This window comes from Schistocerca americana, chromosome 2 (genome assembly GCF_021461395.2).
Source record: "Schistocerca americana isolate TAMUIC-IGC-003095 chromosome 2, iqSchAmer2.1, whole genome shotgun sequence".
Classification (NCBI taxonomy): domain Eukaryota; kingdom Metazoa; phylum Arthropoda; class Insecta; order Orthoptera; family Acrididae; genus Schistocerca; species Schistocerca americana.
The window spans coordinates 114,356,903-114,376,504 of record NC_060120.1 but is presented as its reverse complement, the minus strand read 5'-3'; the positions used below and the strand labels follow the sequence as shown (position 1 = coordinate 114,376,504).

The 19,602-nt window shown below is 41.4% G+C and overlaps 1 protein-coding gene across 2 annotated transcripts in view; it reads right to left on the bottom strand.

Annotated features, from left to right (window-relative positions):
• LOC124596242 (serpin B8-like) overlaps positions 1-12,646 on the bottom strand; it is a 211,746-nt gene extending 199,100 nt beyond the window's left edge. The window contains exons 1-2 of one of the 2 annotated variants that reach the window (XM_047135304.1): positions 12,532-12,646; positions 6,650-6,737 (exon numbers count right to left, since the gene is read on the bottom strand). In XM_047135304.1, coding sequence (XP_046991260.1) covers positions 6,650-6,737; positions 12,532-12,545 — 102 coding nt within the window. In that variant the 5' untranslated portion in view covers positions 12,546-12,646. Of the gene's footprint in view, positions 1-6,649; positions 6,738-12,523 lie in introns of both variants that reach the window. The other variant, XM_047135305.1, reaches the window with a different exon arrangement.
• Positions 12,647-19,602: the final 6,956 nt, after the last annotated feature.

Genomic DNA, 19,602 nt, shown 5'->3' with positions numbered 1-19,602 from the left:
AAATGCCTACCTCCTTAACTTATGTCTGCAAGATTACTATTGGTGAGCAACCCATATTACTCTTACAGCATACTTTTGAGCAATGAAGACCTTATTTGTTAAAGATAAGATACCACATATTATTCCACATGACATTACTGAATGAAAATATGCGAAATATGTCAACTTACTGATTTGCCTCTCTCCAAGAATTGCAATGATTCTAAGTGCAAATCTGAGTGAGATGCTAGAGTTGGTTGTCATGTGTGCAAGAGGTGTGCTTGCTTGTGTGTATGAATCATGTGTGTCTCTCTCTTTTACTGATGAAGGCTGTGGCCAAAAGCTAATTTATGTAAGTGTCTTTTGATTGTGCCTGTCTGCAAGTTAATGTGTTTCCTTTATGGTAAGAAGCAATCATTCTTTTCCTACGTTGTTGATATTCCTGCCTGGAGTTTCCACTGTTTGACTGAACTGACTAGTTTTATGAGTTCCACAATGTGCTTTTTCCAGTTTATATTCTCATCTACTGTATATGGACACTTAAGAATTTTAAAGTTTCCATCCTATTTATTATTTCCTCACCATGTGTTATATGTATCATTGGTGGTAGTACCAGAAGATATGCAGAACTGAATATGTTGTGTCCTTTTAAAATTGTGGTTGAGACTATTCGCGGATAACGAGGCAATGATACTTTTAAGAACATTGTTTACCATTCCTTCTGTTGCTGTATGAATGCTTGAATTGATTACAACACGTTATTCACAAAAAGAACTACACAGAAGCACCAAGGAAACTAGTACAGGCATATATATTCAAATATAGAGATATGTAAACAGCCAGAATATGGCCCCATCAGTCTTACCGGGCATGGGCCGCTACCCTGCACGGTCTTAGTCGCAAGTGTCATTTTGTCACGGAGCACTCACGAGAGTCGTATGCCCACATCTACATCTACATCTACATTGATACTCCGCAAGCCACCCAACGGTGTGTGGCGGAGGGCACTTTACGTGCCACTGTCATTACCTCCCTTTCCTGTTCCAGTCGCGTATGGTTCGCGGGAAGAACGACTGTCTGAAAGCCTCCGTGCGCGCTCTAATCTCTCTAATTTTACATTCGTGATCTCCTCGGGAAGTATAAGTAGGGGGAAGCAATATATTCGATACCTCATCCAGAAACGCACCCTCTCGAAACCTGGCGAGCAAGCTACACCGCGATGCAGAGCGCCTCTCTTGCAGAGTCTGCCACTTGAGTTTATTAAACATCTCCGTAACGCTATCACGGTTACCAAATAACCCAGTGACGAAACGCGCCGCTCTTCTTTGGATCTTCTCTATCTCCTCCGTCAACCCGACCTGGTACGGATCCCACACTGATGAGCAATACTCAAGTATAGGTCGAACGAGTGTTTTGTAAGCCACCTCCTTTGTTGATGGACTACATTTTCTAAGCACTCTCCCAATGAATCTCAACCTGGTACCCGCCTTACCAACAATTAGTTTTATATGATCATTCCACTTCAAATCGCTCCGTACGCATACTCCCAGATATTTTACAGAAGTAACTGCTACCAGTGTTTGTTCCGCTATCATATAATCATACAATAAAGGATCCTTCTTTCTATGTATTCGCAATACATTACATTTGTCTATGTTAAGGGTCAGTTGCCACTCCCTGCACCAAGTGCCTATCCGCTGCAGATCTTCCTGTATTTCGCTACAATTTTCTAATGCAGCAACTTCTCTGTATACTACAGCATCATCCGCGAAAAGCCGCATGGAACTTCCGACACTATCTACTAAGTCATTTATATATATTGTGAAAAGCAATGGTCCCATAACACTCCCCTGTGGCACGCCAGAGGTTACTTTAACGTCTGTAGACGTCTCTCCATTGATAACAACATGCTGTGTTCTGTTTGCCAAAAACTCCTCAATCCAGCCACACAGCTGGTCTGATATTCCGTAGGCTCTTACTTTGCTTATCAGGCGACAGTGCGGAACTGTATCGAACGCCTTCCGGAAGTCAAGAAAAATAGCATCTACCTGGGAGCCTGTATCTAATATTTTCTGGGTCTCATGAACAAATAAGGCGAGTTGGGTCTCACACGATCGCTGTTTCCGGAATCCATGTCGATTCCTACATAGTAGATTCTGGGTTTCCAGAAATGACATGATACGCGAGCAAAAAACATGTTCTAAAATTCTACAAGAGATCGACGTAAGAGATATAGGTCTATAGTTTTGCGCATCTGCTCGACGACCCTTCTTGAAGACTGGGACTATCTGTGCTCTTTTCCAATCATTTGGAACCTTCCGTTCCTCTAGAGACTTGCGGTACACGGCTGTTAGAAGGGGGGCAAGTTCTTTCGCGTACTCTGTGTAGAATCGAATTGGTATCCCGTCAGGTCCAGTGGACTTTCCTCTATTGAGTGATTCCAGTTGCTTTTCTATTCCTTGGACACTTATTTCGATGTCAGCCATTTTTTCGTTTGTGCGAGGATTTAGAGAAGGAACTGCAGTGCGGTCTTCCTCTGTGAAACAGCTTTGGAAAAAGGTGTTTAGTATTTCAGCTTTACGCGTGTCATCCTCTGTTTCAATGCCATCATCATCCCGGAGTGTCTGGATATGCTGTTTCGAGCCATTTACTGATTTAACGTAAGACCAGAACTTCCTAGGATTTTCTGTCAAGTCGGTACATAGAAGTTTACTTTCGAATTCACTAAACGCTTCACGCATAGCCCTCCTTACGCTAACTTTGACATCGCTTAGCTTCTGTTTGTCTGAGAGGTTTTGGCTGCGTTTAAACTTGGAGTGGAGCTCTCTTTGCTTTCGCAGTAGTTTCCTAACTTTGTTGTTGTACCACGGTGGGTTTTTCCCGTCCCTCACAGTTTTACTCGGCACGTACCTGTCTAAAACGCATGTTACGATGGCCTTGAACTTTTTCCATAAACACTCAACATTGTCACGTTATGGTACGCAACGCCATTGTTCGTTTGGCCCCTGATAGGGAGGTCCAGCAACGGGCCCTGCAGTTAGAAGACCCTTCCCTTGATGAAGTCCTGTCCATTGCTCAATCATATGAAGTCTCTCACGCCGCAGGTCAACAGCTGGAAGCGTGGTGCACATCAGCACGGCACGTCACGGACGGTAGTTGCCGCAAGTAGAGTCCCGTCCACCACAGGGCACGTGAGAATTCGGACGCGACCTCTGCCGGCGTAACAACAACAACTCAGGCAGCATGGGCCGTGCCCAGTCAGTTAACATCGGGCATGCCTAGGACACAGTTCCGGTCTACGCTAAGTGAAGTGCGACGTAAACGTGAACAGTGTTACTACAGTCAGCATGCAAACAATTCAACAAAACATCATTGATATGGGCCCACTCATGTACCTTTGCTGACTGCATGACACAGAGCTTTACCCCTCGCTTGGGCCCCATCAACAGTGACTTTGGACTGTTGATGACTGGAAAGATGTTGCCTGGTTGGACAAGTCTCATTTCAAATTGTATTGAGTGGATGGACGCTTACAGGTATGGAGATAACCTCATGAATCCATGGACCCGGAATGTCAGCAGGGGACTGTTAAAGCTGATGGAGGCTCTGTAATGGTGTGGGGGATATGCAGTTGGAGTGATATGGGATTCCGATATGTCTAGAAATGACTCTGATGGGTGACATGTATGAAAGCATCCTGTTTAATCACCTATATCCACTCATGTCCATTGTGCATTCCCATGGACTTGGGCAAATCCAGCAGGACAATGTGACATCCCATACATCCAGAATTGCTACAGAGTGGCTCTAGGAACCCACTTCTGAGTTTAAACACTTCCACTGGCCACCAAATTCCCCAGACATGAATATTATTGAGGATATCTAGGATGCATTGCAACGTGCTGTTCAGAAGATATCTCCGTCCCCTCATACTCTTAGGGATTTATGGACAGCCCTGCAGGATTCATGGCATCAATTCCCTCCAGCACTACTTGTGATATCAGCAGAGTCCATGCCATGTCATTCTGCATGTTTGCAGGGGCCCTGCATGATATTAGTCAGGTGTACCAGTTTCCTTGGCTCTTCAGTGTAACTCTGCTTCTTGTTCATTAGACTACAATGGTTGAATTCTTCAGTAAAACTTTCAACATTATTTTGGTTAGATATGACATTATCCATTGGTTGGCTACACCATCGATTCCACAAAATCCCTATTTATCTAAGAGAATATGGTGATTCACAGAGTCAAATACCTCAGATATACTGCAGAAAATACCAGTCGGCACTATTTTGTTATTTAAAATTTGGTCCGTAGAGCAGCTCTTACAAAATCCAAACTGTGATTTACTGAGGATATTACTGTTGCTCAGGTGAGATATTATTGTAGAATACATCACCTTCTCAAAAATTTTGGAACATGATGTCATTAATGAAACAGTTTGGTGGTTACTGACATCTCTTGTATCTCCTTTCTTAACCGTCCTACTACCATGATTTTTTTGTTTCACTGAGTACCACTGGCATCATAAAGATTCCAAGTAGCCACTTGTCTTCCAAAATATTAAAAATATACCATACACTCAGGTCTAAGCCCCCTATAAAATATTGTATGGGTGTCCTTGGTAACAGTACCATGTATCTTGGTCACCTATTATGTAAATTTCCAATATACAACTGACTGACTCATATTTGAGTAATACATAGACTGTTAAGACAATGACCAGGCAGTAGTAAAGTTGTGCCTCGATTATAAATGTTAAAACACAATTGGATTTCAGTTACATAACAGCTATACAGATAGCTCTTATTTAACTGATGTCCCCTTTTGTACAGGGTGTCCGTATGAAATCTCCTTGATTTCCAAATGTAGTTTTAATAAAAACTACAAGATGCAGGTACTTGTGGTTTGTGGCACCATGTAAAGCAACACAAAAAGTTTTGCACGATTTTTCCATGAAGTTTCACTTGTTTCACTTAAAGTACTAAAGAGTTACCAGAAATGACTATATCACAAAAGAGAGCATAATGCTTGCTGTCCAGAGAAAATTTTGACGTGAATTTCACAGGTAACCACAAGATGTTATGACGACCTAGCCAATGGGAGTGTAAACAGGTACTGAGGTTTTGGTAGAAAAGGCACATTTAATTAAATGGCAGAGTACATGAGAGAGCCCTTTCACAGAAGCCCATCAAAGTCAGCTCACACAGCATGACATGAGCTAAACATCCCTTACTCAACAGCTCACAATGTGCTGCATAAACAAATTCATCTGTATGCTTACGAATTTCAAATTGTGCAGGCACTGAATTGAAATGATTTGTAGCTCACCCCAAATTTCCCTGATATGTTGGACAGGGTTGGGGAAAACCCTATCATGGTAATGCAGTTTTCTCTGACAAAGCTAACTTCCATTTGTGTGGGAAGGTGAATGCCATAACATTCAAAGAAAACCCCCACTGTTTTCGGGCTCATGCCAGAAACTGCAAGAAAGTGAATATGAGTTGTGTGTGGATGAAAGCCAGCATAGTTCTGCAGCTTTTCTTCGTTGAGCAAACAGTAACAGGAGCCATTTATTTGGGCGTACTTCAGCAATTTGCTGGCCCTCAGCTTCTTCCCCTGCAGCTAATTGTGATCTCCCAACAGGGTGATGCGCCAATACATTGGAGTTCACATGTTCGTGACTTCCTGGACAGAATATTTCCACAGAGATGAGTGGGATGTGACAGACCAACCAAGTGGCCATCACAATCTCCAGACATAACCCCTCTCACTTTCTTCCTGTGAGGTTACATGACAGACATTTTATATGCCCAGCCATTACATGACCTTGGTAATATTCACAGAAGTATCATGGATGCAATAGCCTCCAACACTGCAGACATCCTTGCTTGCACAGGAGTTGAGATAGTATCATCTAGATGTTTTACTGGTTATGAATGGAGACTGCGTAAAAGTATATTAATTTTTTGTATAAAACTTTTTGAGTTACTTTACATGATGCCACAAACCACAAATATCTATGTCTCTCAGTTTCTTTCTTAACTGCATTTGGAAGTCAGGGAGGTTTCATACAGAACCCTTTATGTTATCAAAAGCATGTAGAAACGACCCTATACATTTAGATATTCTGTGTAGTGTAGTGAATGGCAAATCATCAACACTGCAAGTTAGAAAAACAAAGGAAGGGAAGTACTTAATAATGATGAAGTCACTGGACACAATGTTGGCAAAAAACTGGAAGAACTGTCTGTTTCTTCACCAAGGAAACAACATCAGAATTCATAAAAAGTTATTTTAAGAAATCATGCAAAACTAAATAAGGATTATCTGCTGGGGTCAGATTTCTAATGGCATGAACCATTCTCAACATTATGTTCTTGCTGTTCTGCATGTACTTTACAACACTATCTCATTATAAAAATACATGATCCTGTAAAATATGATGTTTTCTTCCGTCCAGCAGGTTCATATGGATAAGTGAAGCGGCAGTGCCGTTTTTCAAAAAAAAAAAAAAAAAAAAAAGGAGGAAAGAAAAAGTTTCAGTCTATGTTATTTAGTCTATTTCATATACAAATAATTAGTATAGCTTGCTTAACGACTTCAGAACTTTGTTTACACAGACATTAATGCCACAACTAAAATGATTCACATCTATAGTCACTTACTGACCTTGTAAATACTGAAAGTAAATTTTTGGTTTCCTTGACATACTGCCTGGAGAGCTGTTTCTGTGCTTCCTGTTGCCATGTCTGAGCACCTGCAACAGAAAAGACGGCATCTGAACCGAACCCTTTTACACAAGGCAAGACAGAGCTGGAAACGTGTCTCTGTCGTTTACTACTTGGGGGCAGATGTGTGCATGCAGTGTGAACGCACGTGAGATTTTGAGCAGTACTGTACATATATTCATCGCACTCAAAATGTGACGAAATAGTGTTGCTGTTTTCATTTCTATAGTTAACGCAAAAGATAATGTTATTGTTGCGATCTGTAACGCGTAACGTCAGTGCCATCAATGGACACAGCCGTCGCAACATTTTCGTTGATTTTCCATTACGTCTCATAAATGTACGCTGAATCTTAACGCGCAACAAAGAGCTAGGTACTTATTATTATGGATCATTAATGCATTTGTGAACAACAAAGGCATCAAAATTTCTCAGCCGATTTGATTTTTTCTATTAATTAAAACTTTAATACGATGACGGGATTTTCGTATACCAGAGATATTTCTATCGTGTTCGATATAGTCGAATTTGGAGTCGATTTAGTAAAAAACTAAAAATCATCTAACGCCATCTTTTGGCAACGACGAAGGTTTAAGGCTGCAAAATAAGTAGTCGCTCATTTATCACTTTGGCTATTAAATATACAGCTATTATTTTTAATAATGTGAAGTTTTGATGTATTAATTTTCTAGCATGCATCCTTCAGTTTTGTGTATATTTTTCTCATTATCTCTACTCAAGTAGCACCACGTTGGAAAGCTTGCACCATATCGCGAACAAGACGAAAACAATAATTGTAATACACCCGCAACAACATAAGATGAAATGACATTTACATTTCTTGTGTATATGATAAAAGAGCTCTTTTTGTAATCGTGTCACTTATTATGTCAACGGTCCCTTGGCGGTGTACAAACTTTAAGCTTTTAAGTCGGTTTCACAGTAAAGTAAAGGAAAAAAATTTCGAAAATTGTTAGTCTGTAATTGCATCACACGAAAAAAATATTTTTCCTGTTATTTCTTATTTGACTGTCTGTCTAACCAACCCTTCGTCAAAACCTCTTTTTCTCACGAACGGATGTGCATATCACACTGAAATGTATGTCGCATATTAAAATCTACGGTCCCCTGACGGTGTGAAAATTTAAACTTGCAAGCCAGTGCAATCAAACGATGCGGCAATTATTTGTTGCCACAAACTCACTCATGAAAACCTACAGGGTAATGCCTGTTGAGCTAGAATCACGAAATGTGATAAGAAGCAAGATTTCACTGTGCAAGTAACGGTAAGAATCCGAAAATTGTTAATTTGTAACTATAAAATGTTAAAAAATTGGCATTATACACTTAAATTGCGTTCGTGATCTGTCAAAAATCTCAGGAACTACCCTTGGGATTTTGATCTGGTTTTCAGTAATAAGCAGAGTAATTCACAAGGAAGGTTGGCATCCAGAGGTTGTAGGCGTACAGCTGCCCGACTACTGCGCTGACAGTTTAGACCTAAGATACGTACAGCATCTGTAATGTTTGAAAGGAAAGTAATGCTGGTAACTGATGGAGGATTGGGCTCTAGTGAAGCAGGGAATACAACCCGACGGCTTTGAACAATGACGTCATTCCTTAGTCATAGATAGTAATATCTTCACTTCGAGGCATAGATAATAAAGCAATTCTGTGTTCTAATAAGCGCTATCATTAAAATAATTGAATGTGAATCTAAAAGCGATCATTTACCTATATTTCACTATTTTGCCATATTTCACTTTCTTATTCCACCAATATGCTTCAGTAGATGACAAGTGTTATTTGGCTTTAAAAAAAAAGAAAATCTCACGAGACAGAATAAACTGATCCTACTTCATTAAGCAATCAATAAAAAAAACTAAACTAAAACATAACAGCAAAAGACTTCGTAATCTATTCTACTTTCAGTTTACCATTTTCGCTTTTGCTGTTATTTTTTAGTTTAGTTTTTTTATTGATTGCTTAATGAAGTAGGATCAGTTTATTCTATCTCGTGAGATTTTTTTTTAAAAAGCCAATAAACACTTATCAGCTACTGAAGGGAGCTACAACACTAAGAAGAATCGCTTCTCGGCTTTTGACAAGATCAATGTGTAGTTCCCTTTCAACAAGTGAAACGCAAAGATTAAATAAACAATCAAAACATATAAAATGAAACAGGTTGCAAATGTAACATACGTGTATTTCCACCTATTCGTTACCAGTGTACATATATCGAGGTCAATGGAAGTCTGGTATACAAATATTACATACGTAGGTCCTTCTGTCATCAGTAATACTGATATGTACGTAAGAAAAGACTGTTAGTAATAGCGGAGACGAAATAAACAGCACATCTACAATTTGTATCCCGTGTTCCACTTAGGGTTTACTGAAGCGGAGGATACATCGTTCAGGTGAAGAACAGGACAGTAATGGTAGTGAAAACAAAGAAATCGCCTTACGACAAACTCGTATTCCGGACTGTACTTAAGCAACACACTTCGAATGAGCTTTTAATTTGTATCGGGTGTTTCATTTGCGGTTTAGTGAAGCAGGGGATACATAGTTCAAGTGAACAACAGGACAGCAATGCTAGTTGAAACTAAGAAATCGACTACGCTGAACTTGTATCCCGTACTGCACTTAAGCAATACAGTTCGAATGACTTTCGAGATACAACTGACATACATGCAACGTGATGTATTCTTTGCTAGTAATTTCATTCATTTCTTTCCATTGTATTTTGCGGAGAAATGCTAAGATACAAACACGCGATATCGTTAACGTGAAAATACTACTGGCCCTCACATATGTGAAATAAAGTTTATCTCTCTCGCATTCCTTTGTTTCTCAACATTCTCCTCAGCTCTTTCATCTTTGTAATACATGCTCTCCGGCGACTTGTGACGTCATTGTTCAAAGCCGACGGGTTGTATCCCCTGCTGCACTAGACCCGAGGATTGTACTCCCATTGTTTTGGATGATCTTCTGGTAGCTCATATAACCCCCATTGAAGCGCTCTACAGAACAATTCGACATTTGCGCAACAAAAACGGCCCTATGGTCGGCTGTACTGTTGCTTTCTCTGGAGATTTCCGTCAAATCTTGTCATCTTTACAACACCCCGCGCGCCTACAAGAAGATGGCGGCCACGCGTTTGTACACTACTGGCCATTAAGATTGCTACACTACGAAGATGACGTGCTACAGACGCGAAATTTAACCGACAGGAAGAACTTGCTGTGATATGCAAATGATTAGCTTTTCAGAGCATTCGCACAAGGTTGGCGCCGGTGGCGACACCTACAACGTGCTGACATGTGGAAAGTTTCGAACCCGTTTCTCATACACAAACAGCAGTTGACCGGCGTTGCCTGGTGAAACGTTGTTGTGATGCCTCGCGTAGGGAGGAGAAATGCGTACCATCAGGTTCCCGACTTTGATAAAGGTCGGATTGTAGCCTATCGCGTTTGCGCTTTATCGTTTCGCGACATTGCTGCTCGCGTTGGTCAAGATCCAATGACTGTTAACAGAATATGGAATCGGTGGGTTCAGGAGGGTAATACGGAACGCCCTGCGGATCCCAACGGCCTCGTATCACTAGCAGTCGAGATGACAGGCATCTTATCCGCATGGCTGTAATGGATCGTGCAGCCACATCTCGATCCCTGAGTCAACAGATGGGGACGTTTGCAAGACAACAACCATCTGCACGAACAGTTCGACGTTTGCAGCAGCAAATTGAGTGAAAATGTAATCACATGTCAGTTCTAATATAATATATTTGTCCAATGAATACCCGTTTATCATCTGCATTTCTTCTTGGTGCAGCAATTTTAATGGCCGGTAGTGTAGGTTTCACGTATGTTTCGGCGATAAAACACGGAAACGTACGTCACTTTGTGATCGCTCAAGCAAGCGGAACGATTCGGATCATTGCACTAGAGGTGCCGACCGTCCCGCGTGAGGCCGTTCCCGTGGCGGCACTAATAATGCAGCCCGGGGTGTGTGATTGCGGGACACTAATTGTCCCGGTTTATGGTCAACCTGGCCTAGTTCAAATAAAGAACGGATGGCGCATCGCGAGATTCAACTGTGTCGGGCGCGGAGACAAATGACAGCGGCCGCTCACGCCCGCGCCGCCCCTGGAGAGGAACAAATGAGTCACCCGTGTCGCTCGCTCGCTTGACCTGCTGCCTCGTGGTAAGCCGGCGCTATAACAGTTTCGGTGTTTTTATGCGATTCATAAAATAAACAGTGTTTAGTGTGTTGCGCACACTTTGCTATTTTTATTTTTGAACAGTTTGTTTGGATTTGAGTTATGTCTGATTCAGAAACAACTGACAACGACAGTGAAAACGTAAAATACAAAAAGGGTAAACAGAAGAGTTCCTACCGGCAAGTGTGGGAGAATTCGTATTCTTTTTTGAAAACAGTTGATACAAACGTGCATAAGCATTTTGTAAAGTGTGTGTGAAATTATTTATGATATCGCGTGGAAGTTTGAATGACGTTAAACTGCATGTTAGCGTCCCGGAACACCTACTGGACGAAAGAGGTCGAAAGAGTACTAAGACGTTGCAACAGTTTTTAAAGCACGATGTATTGACGACAGACGAGGAAAAAGTTACAGCTACAGAGTTGACAAATGTTTACCATGACGCAAACCATAACATATTGTACAGTTCTGTTGACTACGATACGAAGTTATGTCCCGTGATATTCAATTACTCCTAAATCGCATCAAAAATATCACTCGGTAGAACGAAGGTGTAATCTTTAATTTACAATGTTCCGGCTTCAGTTACCAGTCGAAGATAGCGTGGTATAGCTAAGGTCAGGTGTGTTTTACGGCATTTCGACAGATGCGTCAAATCACGGGATATACAATTACTTCCAATAAATGTCAGATTTTACTCTTCAGAGAACAGAATCGGAAACTGCTTGCTTGATTTTTTTGACGACCCGGATGAAAAAGCGATCGATATTTATAATAACATAAAAATAGACTTAAAGCGCTGGATTTAAATTACACAAATGTATCTGCTTAGTCTGCCGACAACGCTATGTTACTTTTGGCGATGATAATCCAGTTTACAAACTACGTTTTCAAGATAATGCCGACATTATTCCTGCACGGTGTTCACGATGTCGACCGTCATGCTATAGAGAAGTGTGAGTTTGACGTGGAGAATTTGCTACTTAAAGCGTTTGGCCACTTATCATGCACAGAGAGTCCAGATCTTAAAAGAACACTTAACTGATGCTGGTAGAATACCGAAATATTATAAGACACGTCAAAAATAAGGTGGCTGTCATTGCATCCTGCTATTGGGAAAATTCTACGCGGATTTCCAGCGGTGAAGTCATATTTTATAGGTTTGGAGATAACTGTCCAGTTGTGTTAGGAAAATATTTTGATGACAACCATGCAAAGAGAAACCATGTTTTAGGGAAAATTATATCAACAGTGAGAAAGTCAGGAGTGTTGGTCGAGAAAAATAATTTTCGTTGTTATTTGGCACTTAGCAAGAAAACAAGATACAAAGGATACAGCAAAAAGGCCCTATTTGCTGCGTTCTACATATGATGTGTTTGCATGTAAATATTTTCTCGAGCATGTGTGTGTGTGTGTGTGTGTGTGTGTGTGTGTGTGTGTGTGTGTGTGTTCTGAAATATTTGGATGACACTTTTCGTATTCTTTCAGTTCTCAGGAGGGTGAACACTAAGATTTCTGTTTTGGTTATTAATAAACTGTATTGTCATTGCTTGTTACCATATTTCGATTTTTCCATAAAATGGATAGTACCTCATTACCTGATTTGCATCATTCAGGTGCCAAACTGCAGAGCAGACAGCTCACACAACACTGGCAGTTTTGGTGCTGACATGTAAACGAAAATGACTACTCAAAACAGACGACTCTCACAGTACAGGAATGAAACGCCAGGGGCGCTGCAGTAGATGCACTTGTCTCGAGTAGTCAACTGAGACAAAAATAGTCGATCGTGTAAAAGGGACACGCAGGTACGAAAGGTGCAAACACTTCGAGGAGCCGATTTTGAGCAGAAGGTCGCTCATAAATAGGCTTAAAGAGCGACGCGAGAGTGTGACGGGGCGAGTCGAGTCGGCTTGGCATCGGCTGATGGGCACATTTGATTTAACTTTGCCTCGCTCCATCTGCTGTGACATTTCTTGTAAGGCTAGTTCTATGGATGGGAAAACGGTTTTTCCCATCCATTAATTCGATATCGGTATTTTAGTTCTGAATAACCGGTATTTTTCGGTATTTGTTTGGTCTAGGTTATAAAAAGTATTTTTTAATTTTTAATGATAACCGAGTGAAAAAACCGAAATACGAATTAGCCGTAGCAGCAGCGCTAAAATTTTTCATTTTTAAATAAACCTTTTTTATAAAAAGAGTAATTTTTATTCGAATAATTGCGTTGGTTAGAAATAAAGCGATACTGTAGAAAATGGGAAAAGCGATCAGTGAAATTTTAATAAAAAAAAGCAACAAACACATGGCATAAGAATTGGTACAGCATTTCTGTGAAAATGACGTCATCGTTGCCGTGTGTTGTGGCTTAAGGTATGTGTGTATGTGCTGTCTGCAGGACTTGCCCATACCTGGTCTATACTGTAGTCTCTCGCTGTTGTCGCCGGACATCCACTGTATTGCAAATGTGGAGTTATCATTGACGTCCCTTGTAGGAGTGTTAAAGGGATTGGCAACGCTTACCTTTATTATAGAGCCCACTGCTACATAAATTGGCACCGAATGTGGGGCTCAGATTCGTCTTTATTTACGTATTTAAAGCTTTTGATTGAAGAGGGGAATGTTCGTGCGTTGGCAGTACACTGCCTGCCCATACGGGGTGAGGGAAATGAAATAAAACTGCAGAAAATATCGAGGGGCCTATCAAAATCCATCGTCACAAAGTACGTTTTGCTGTCAGCACATATCCCGCGTTTCGCCCATACGGACTTCACCAAAACCGCAGCGCTTCCTTCCCGCCACGATCGAGCTGTCGACCACCTGTAGACACGGCTACCTGTCATCACACCCGAGCAACACGTGTCAGCCTCTGCCTGCGTACATCTACATCTACATATATACTCCGCTAGCCACCAAGCGGTGTGTGGCGGAGGGCACAATTCGCGCCAAAGTCATATTTCCCCACTCTGTTCCACTTGCGTATAGCGCGAGGGAAAAACGACTGTCTGAACGCCTCAGTACGAGCTCTAATTTCCCTTATCTTTGAATGGTGATCATTGCGCGAAGTTGGTGATAATAATATATGCTGTACATCCACGGTGAAGATCGGATTTCGGAAGTTAGTGAGCAGCCCCTTCCGTTTAGCGCGCCGTCTATCTGCAAGTGTCTCCCACTTCACTCTTTCTATGAGATTTGTAACGCTCTCGCGATGGCTAAATGAACCAGTCACGAATCTTGCCGCCCTTCTTTGGACCTTCTCAACCTCTTGAATCAGACCCAACCGGCAAGGGTCCCACACAGAAGAACAATGCTCCAAGACTGGACGAATTAACGTATTGTAAACAATTTCCTTTGTTGAAGGACTGCAGCGCTTCATGATTCTACCAATAAACCACAATCTAGAGTTCGCCTTACCCGTTACTTGTGTAATGTGATCATTCCATCTGAGATCATTTCGAATAGTCACACCCAGATACTTGACGGACGTTACCGCTACCAAAGACTGGGCATTTATTTTGTACTCGTACTTTAATGGGGATTTTCGCCTTGTTATACGCAGTAGGTTACACTTACTAATATTGAGAGATAACTGCCAGTCATCACACCACGCATTTATTTTCTGCAAATCCTCATTGATTTGTTCACAACTTTCGTGTGATACTGCTTTCCTGTAGACTACAGCATCATCGGCAAACAGACTACAGCCGCTGTCAACACTATCAACCAGATCGTTATTGTAAATCGTAAAAAGCAGGGGACCTATTACGCTGCCCTGGGGTACACCTGAAGTTACGTTTGTTTCTGTTGAAGTCACCCCATCCAGGACGACATACTGCTCCCTGTCTGTTAGAAAACTTTCTATCCAACCGCATATGTCATCGGATAGACCGTAAGCGCGCACTGTTTGTAGCAAGCGACAGTACCGAGCGAGGTGGCGCAGTGATTAGCTCACTGGACTCGGATTCAGGAGGAGAAAGGTTTAAACCCGTGTCCGGCCGTCCTGATTTGTGTTTTTCGTGATTTTCGTAAATCGCTTCAGTTAAATGCCGGTATGGTCCCTTTGAAAGGGCATGGCTGACTTCCTTCCCCATCCTTGCCAAATCCGATGGGAATGATTACTTCGCTGTTTGGTCCCTTCCCCCCCCAAACCAGCCAACCAATCTGCCTGCGTAGCCCCATATGGAAGCGCTCTCCGCCATATCACGGTCCTTTTCCTGCTGCTTGCTACCACCCCCGGTCGACCGCGCCATGCCACGGTGTGAACAGTCGGCCGGCCGCCATCTGTTCGGGCATGCCCAACCGCTGGCTCCGTTACGCGGTGGACCAGGCCTTGGAGGAAGGAAGCAGTACGAAGACGCACGCACAGGCTACGGAATAAAGACAGGTATTGCTCCTACGCTAGTCCCCAGGAGCCAGGGAGAGAAGACCAGCACTCCAACGCCTGGGCATCGGGCGCTGTGCAGTCATACGTTCGGTGATTCTGAATGACGCGCAGCACGAAGACAGCACCCTGGATGAGATGATCGCGAGCTCCCGCTTCTTGAAGCCCAGCTTCAGGAGTCGCTCGCAGACTGTGGGGACCATATAACCCTCCAATCCAACGTGGCCGCTGAAAAGCAGACACTCTCCACGCCGGGACGCAGGTCGAGGAAGTCACGCCTGATGGACGGCGTGTTGTATTTCGCCGCCTTCTCCTTGTGGCATCAGTCGAGCCGAAGGTGGTCGCCGATTCTCTGGGCGTTGACTATGCGGACTTGGCCGTCTTTGACTGCGACGATGTCGGGCTTGCGGAGTCCTTCCGGTGTTCGAAGGTGGGGCTCCACCGAGACGTCGACGCCCCTTTGTGCGTATCCACGTGTGAGGTATTTCACGACAGCGTCGTGACGTTTCACCACGCGGCCGCCACTGGCGCCCTTACCAACGAGGAACACCTACAGCTCTATCTAAGCAGAGTTGTACAACACCTGGAACAACTCCCACGGGCGCACAATGTGCCAATGGAATACTACATCACTGTGGACCACGAAATGGAAGAAGCGCAGACACACGAAGTTTCTTCATCGTCACAAAGCGAGGAAGAAAAGGAACAGGAGAACGAAACGCGAGATCCACAGGAGGGCGAGTTTCAGACCGTGCAATACAAACGCCGCCACCACCTGCAAAAACAAGCGGAGGAAAATCCGCGCAAACGAAAATCGGAGGTGGAAACGGCCAATCGATTTACTCCGACTGATCCCTCCCCTCCGACACACGGAATGGCACCAGCAGAGACGAGCACCGCTCCTGTAGACAATGCAGGACATGCAAAGTGACACCATCACACCGCAGAATACTGCCTGCAACCGTATATTATACGGAAAATTATGTAAAAATGGTTCAAATGGCTCTTATCACTGTGGGACTTAACATCTGAGGTCATCAGTCCCCTAGAACTTAGAACTACTTAAACCTAACTAACCTAACGACATCACACACATCCATGGCCGAGGCAAGATTCGAACCTGCGGCGGTAGCGGTCGCGCGGTTCCAGACTGAAGTGCCTAGAACATTCGGCCACAAAAGCTGGCAGAATTATGTCAGTTGAGCGCAACCCTCAAACACCAACTACAGGGTTCATCCAAAGCAATTTATCAGGAAGAGAGAATAAAGTACCATTTGCAGTTCCGTGAAGATCATCAACGCGCAGTGAACTTCTTCAAACAATACCAATTTCCACTTTTCACTCACTAGCCCTCTGTTGCAAAGAAACTGAAAATATTAACGAAACGTCTACCTGCGACGGTTCTAGCGGCGGAAGTGACCTTGGCATCACATGAAAAAGGCTTCCTGGCTGCAACGATTCATCAATGTAAGACAAGGAAGGATTAGATTAGATTAGATTAGATTAATTCTAGTTCCATGGATCATGAATACGATATTTCGTAATGATGTGGAACGAGTCGAATTTTCCAATACATGACATAATTAGGTTAATTTAACAACATACTTAAGTTAATATAACAATTTTATGTTTTTGTATTTTTTTGTTTTTCTCTATTTTTTAATTTTAATTTTAATTTTTTTATTTTTTATTTTTTTAATATTTTTGTTTTGTTTTTCTTTTTTTTCTTAATTTATATCTAAAAATTCCTCTATGGAGTAGAAGGAGTTGTCATTCAGAAATTCTTTTAATATCTTCTTAAATACTTGTTGGTTATCTGTCAGACTTTTGATACTATTTGTTAAGTGACCAAAGACTTTAGTGCCGTATAATTCACCCCTTTCTGTGCCAAAGTTAGATTTAATCTTGAATAGTGAAGATCATCCTTTCTCCTAGTATTGTAGTTATGCACACTGCTATTACTTTTGAATTGGGTTTGGTTGTTAATAACAAATTTCATAAGAGAGTATATATACTGAGAAGCTACTGTGAATATCCCTAGATCCTTAAATAAATGTCTGCAGGATGATCTTGGGTGGACTTCAGCTATTATCCTGATTACACGCTTTTGTGCAATAAATACTTTATTCCTCAGTGATGAATTACCCCAAAATATGATGCCATATGAAAGCAATTAGTGAAAATAGGCGTAGTAAGCTAATTTACTAAGATGTTTATCACCAAAATTTGCAATGACCCTTATTGCATAAGTAGCTGAACTCAAACGTTTCAGCAGATCATCAATGTGTTTCTTCCAATTTAATCTCTCATCAATGGACACACCTAAAAATTTGGAATATTCTACCTTAGCTATATGCTTCTGATTAAGGTCTATATTTATTAATGGCGTCATACCATTCACTGTACGGAACTGTATGTACTGTTTCTTATCAAAATTCAGTGAGAGTCCGTTTACAAGGAACCACTTAGTAATTTTCTGAAAGACAGTGTTGACAATTTCATCAGTTAATTCTTGTTTGTCAGGTGTGATTACTATACTTGTATCATCAGCAAAGAGAACTAACTTTGCCTCTTCATGAATATAGAATGGCAAGTCATTAATATATAATAAGAACAACAAAGGACCCAAGACTGACCCTTGTGGAACCCCATTCTTGATAGTTCCCCAGTTTGAGGAATGTGCTGATCTTTGCATGTTATGAGAACTACTTATTTCAACTTTCTGCACTCTTCCAGTTAGGTACGAATTAAACCATTTGTGCACTGTCCCACTCATGCCACAATACTTGAGCTTGTCTAGCAGAATTTCATGATTTACACAATCAAAAGCCTTTGAGAGATCACAAAAAATCCCAATGGGTGGTGTTCGGTTATTCATATCATTCAAAATTTGACTGGTGAAAGCATATATGGCATTTTCTGTTGAAAAACCTTTCTGGAAACCAAACTGACATTTTGTTAGTACTTCATTTTTACAGATATGTGAAGCTACTCTTGAATACATTACTTTCTCAAAAATTTTGGATAAAGCTGTTAGAAGGGAGATTGGACGGTAATTGTTGAAATCAGATCTATCCCCCTTTTTATGCAAAGGTATAACAATAGCATATTTCAGTCTATCAGGGAAAATGCCCTGTTCCAGAGAGCTATTACACAGGTGGCTGAGAATCTTACTTATCTGTTGAGAACAAGCTTTTAGTATTTTGCTGGAAATGCCATCAATTCCATGTGAGTTTTTGCTTTTAAGCAAGTTTATTATTTTCCTAATTTCAGAGGGAGAAGTGGGCGAGATTTCAATTGTATCAAATTGCATAGGTATGGCCTCTTCCATTAACAGCCTAGCATCTTCTAATGAACACCTGGATCCTACTATATCCACAACATTTAGAAAATGATTATTAAAAATATTTTCAACTTTTGACTTTTTGTACGTAAAGTTTTCATTCAATTTGATGGTAATACTGTCTTCCTCTGCTCTTGGTTGACCTGTTTCTCGTTTAATAATATTCCAAATTGTTTTAATTTTATTATCAGAGTTGCTGATTTCAGACATGATACACATACTCCTGGATTTTTTAATAACTTTTCTTAATATAACACAGTAGTTTTTATAATGTTTGATAGTTTCTGGGTCAGTACTCTTTCTTGCTGTCAGATACATTTCCCTTTTCCAGTTACAAGATATTTTTATACCCTTAGTAAGCCATGGTTTGTTACAAGGTTTCTTACGAGTATATTTAACTATTTTCTTGGGGAAGCAGTTTTCAAATGCATTTACAAAAATGTCATGAAATAAATTATATTTTAAATTGGCATCAGGTTCACGGTACAACTCATCCCAGTCTATCTGCTGTAGGGTTTCCCTGAAATTTGCAATTGTTAAATCGTTGACTGAACGTACTACTTTGGAGGACTGTTTAGTATTGCTGAATGGAGCTATGTCATATATTGTAACTAGCAGTGCACCATGATCAGGAAGACCATTCTCAACAGGCTGAGCATTTATCTGGTTAAACTTATCTTGGTCTATAAAGAAGTTATCTATCAGTGAGCTGCTATCCTTTACCACCCGAGTAGGAAAATCAATAACGGGTGTCAAATTGAAAGAGCCGAGTAATACTTCAAGGTCATTTTTCCTATTCCCCTCTTTAAGAGAATCTACATTGAAGTCCCCACAAATAATAATTTGCTTCCCTCTGTCTGACAGATAGCACAACAAGGAGTCCAAATTTTTCAGAAATAGATGAAAATTTCCTGATGGGGACCTATATACAGCTACAATTATAAA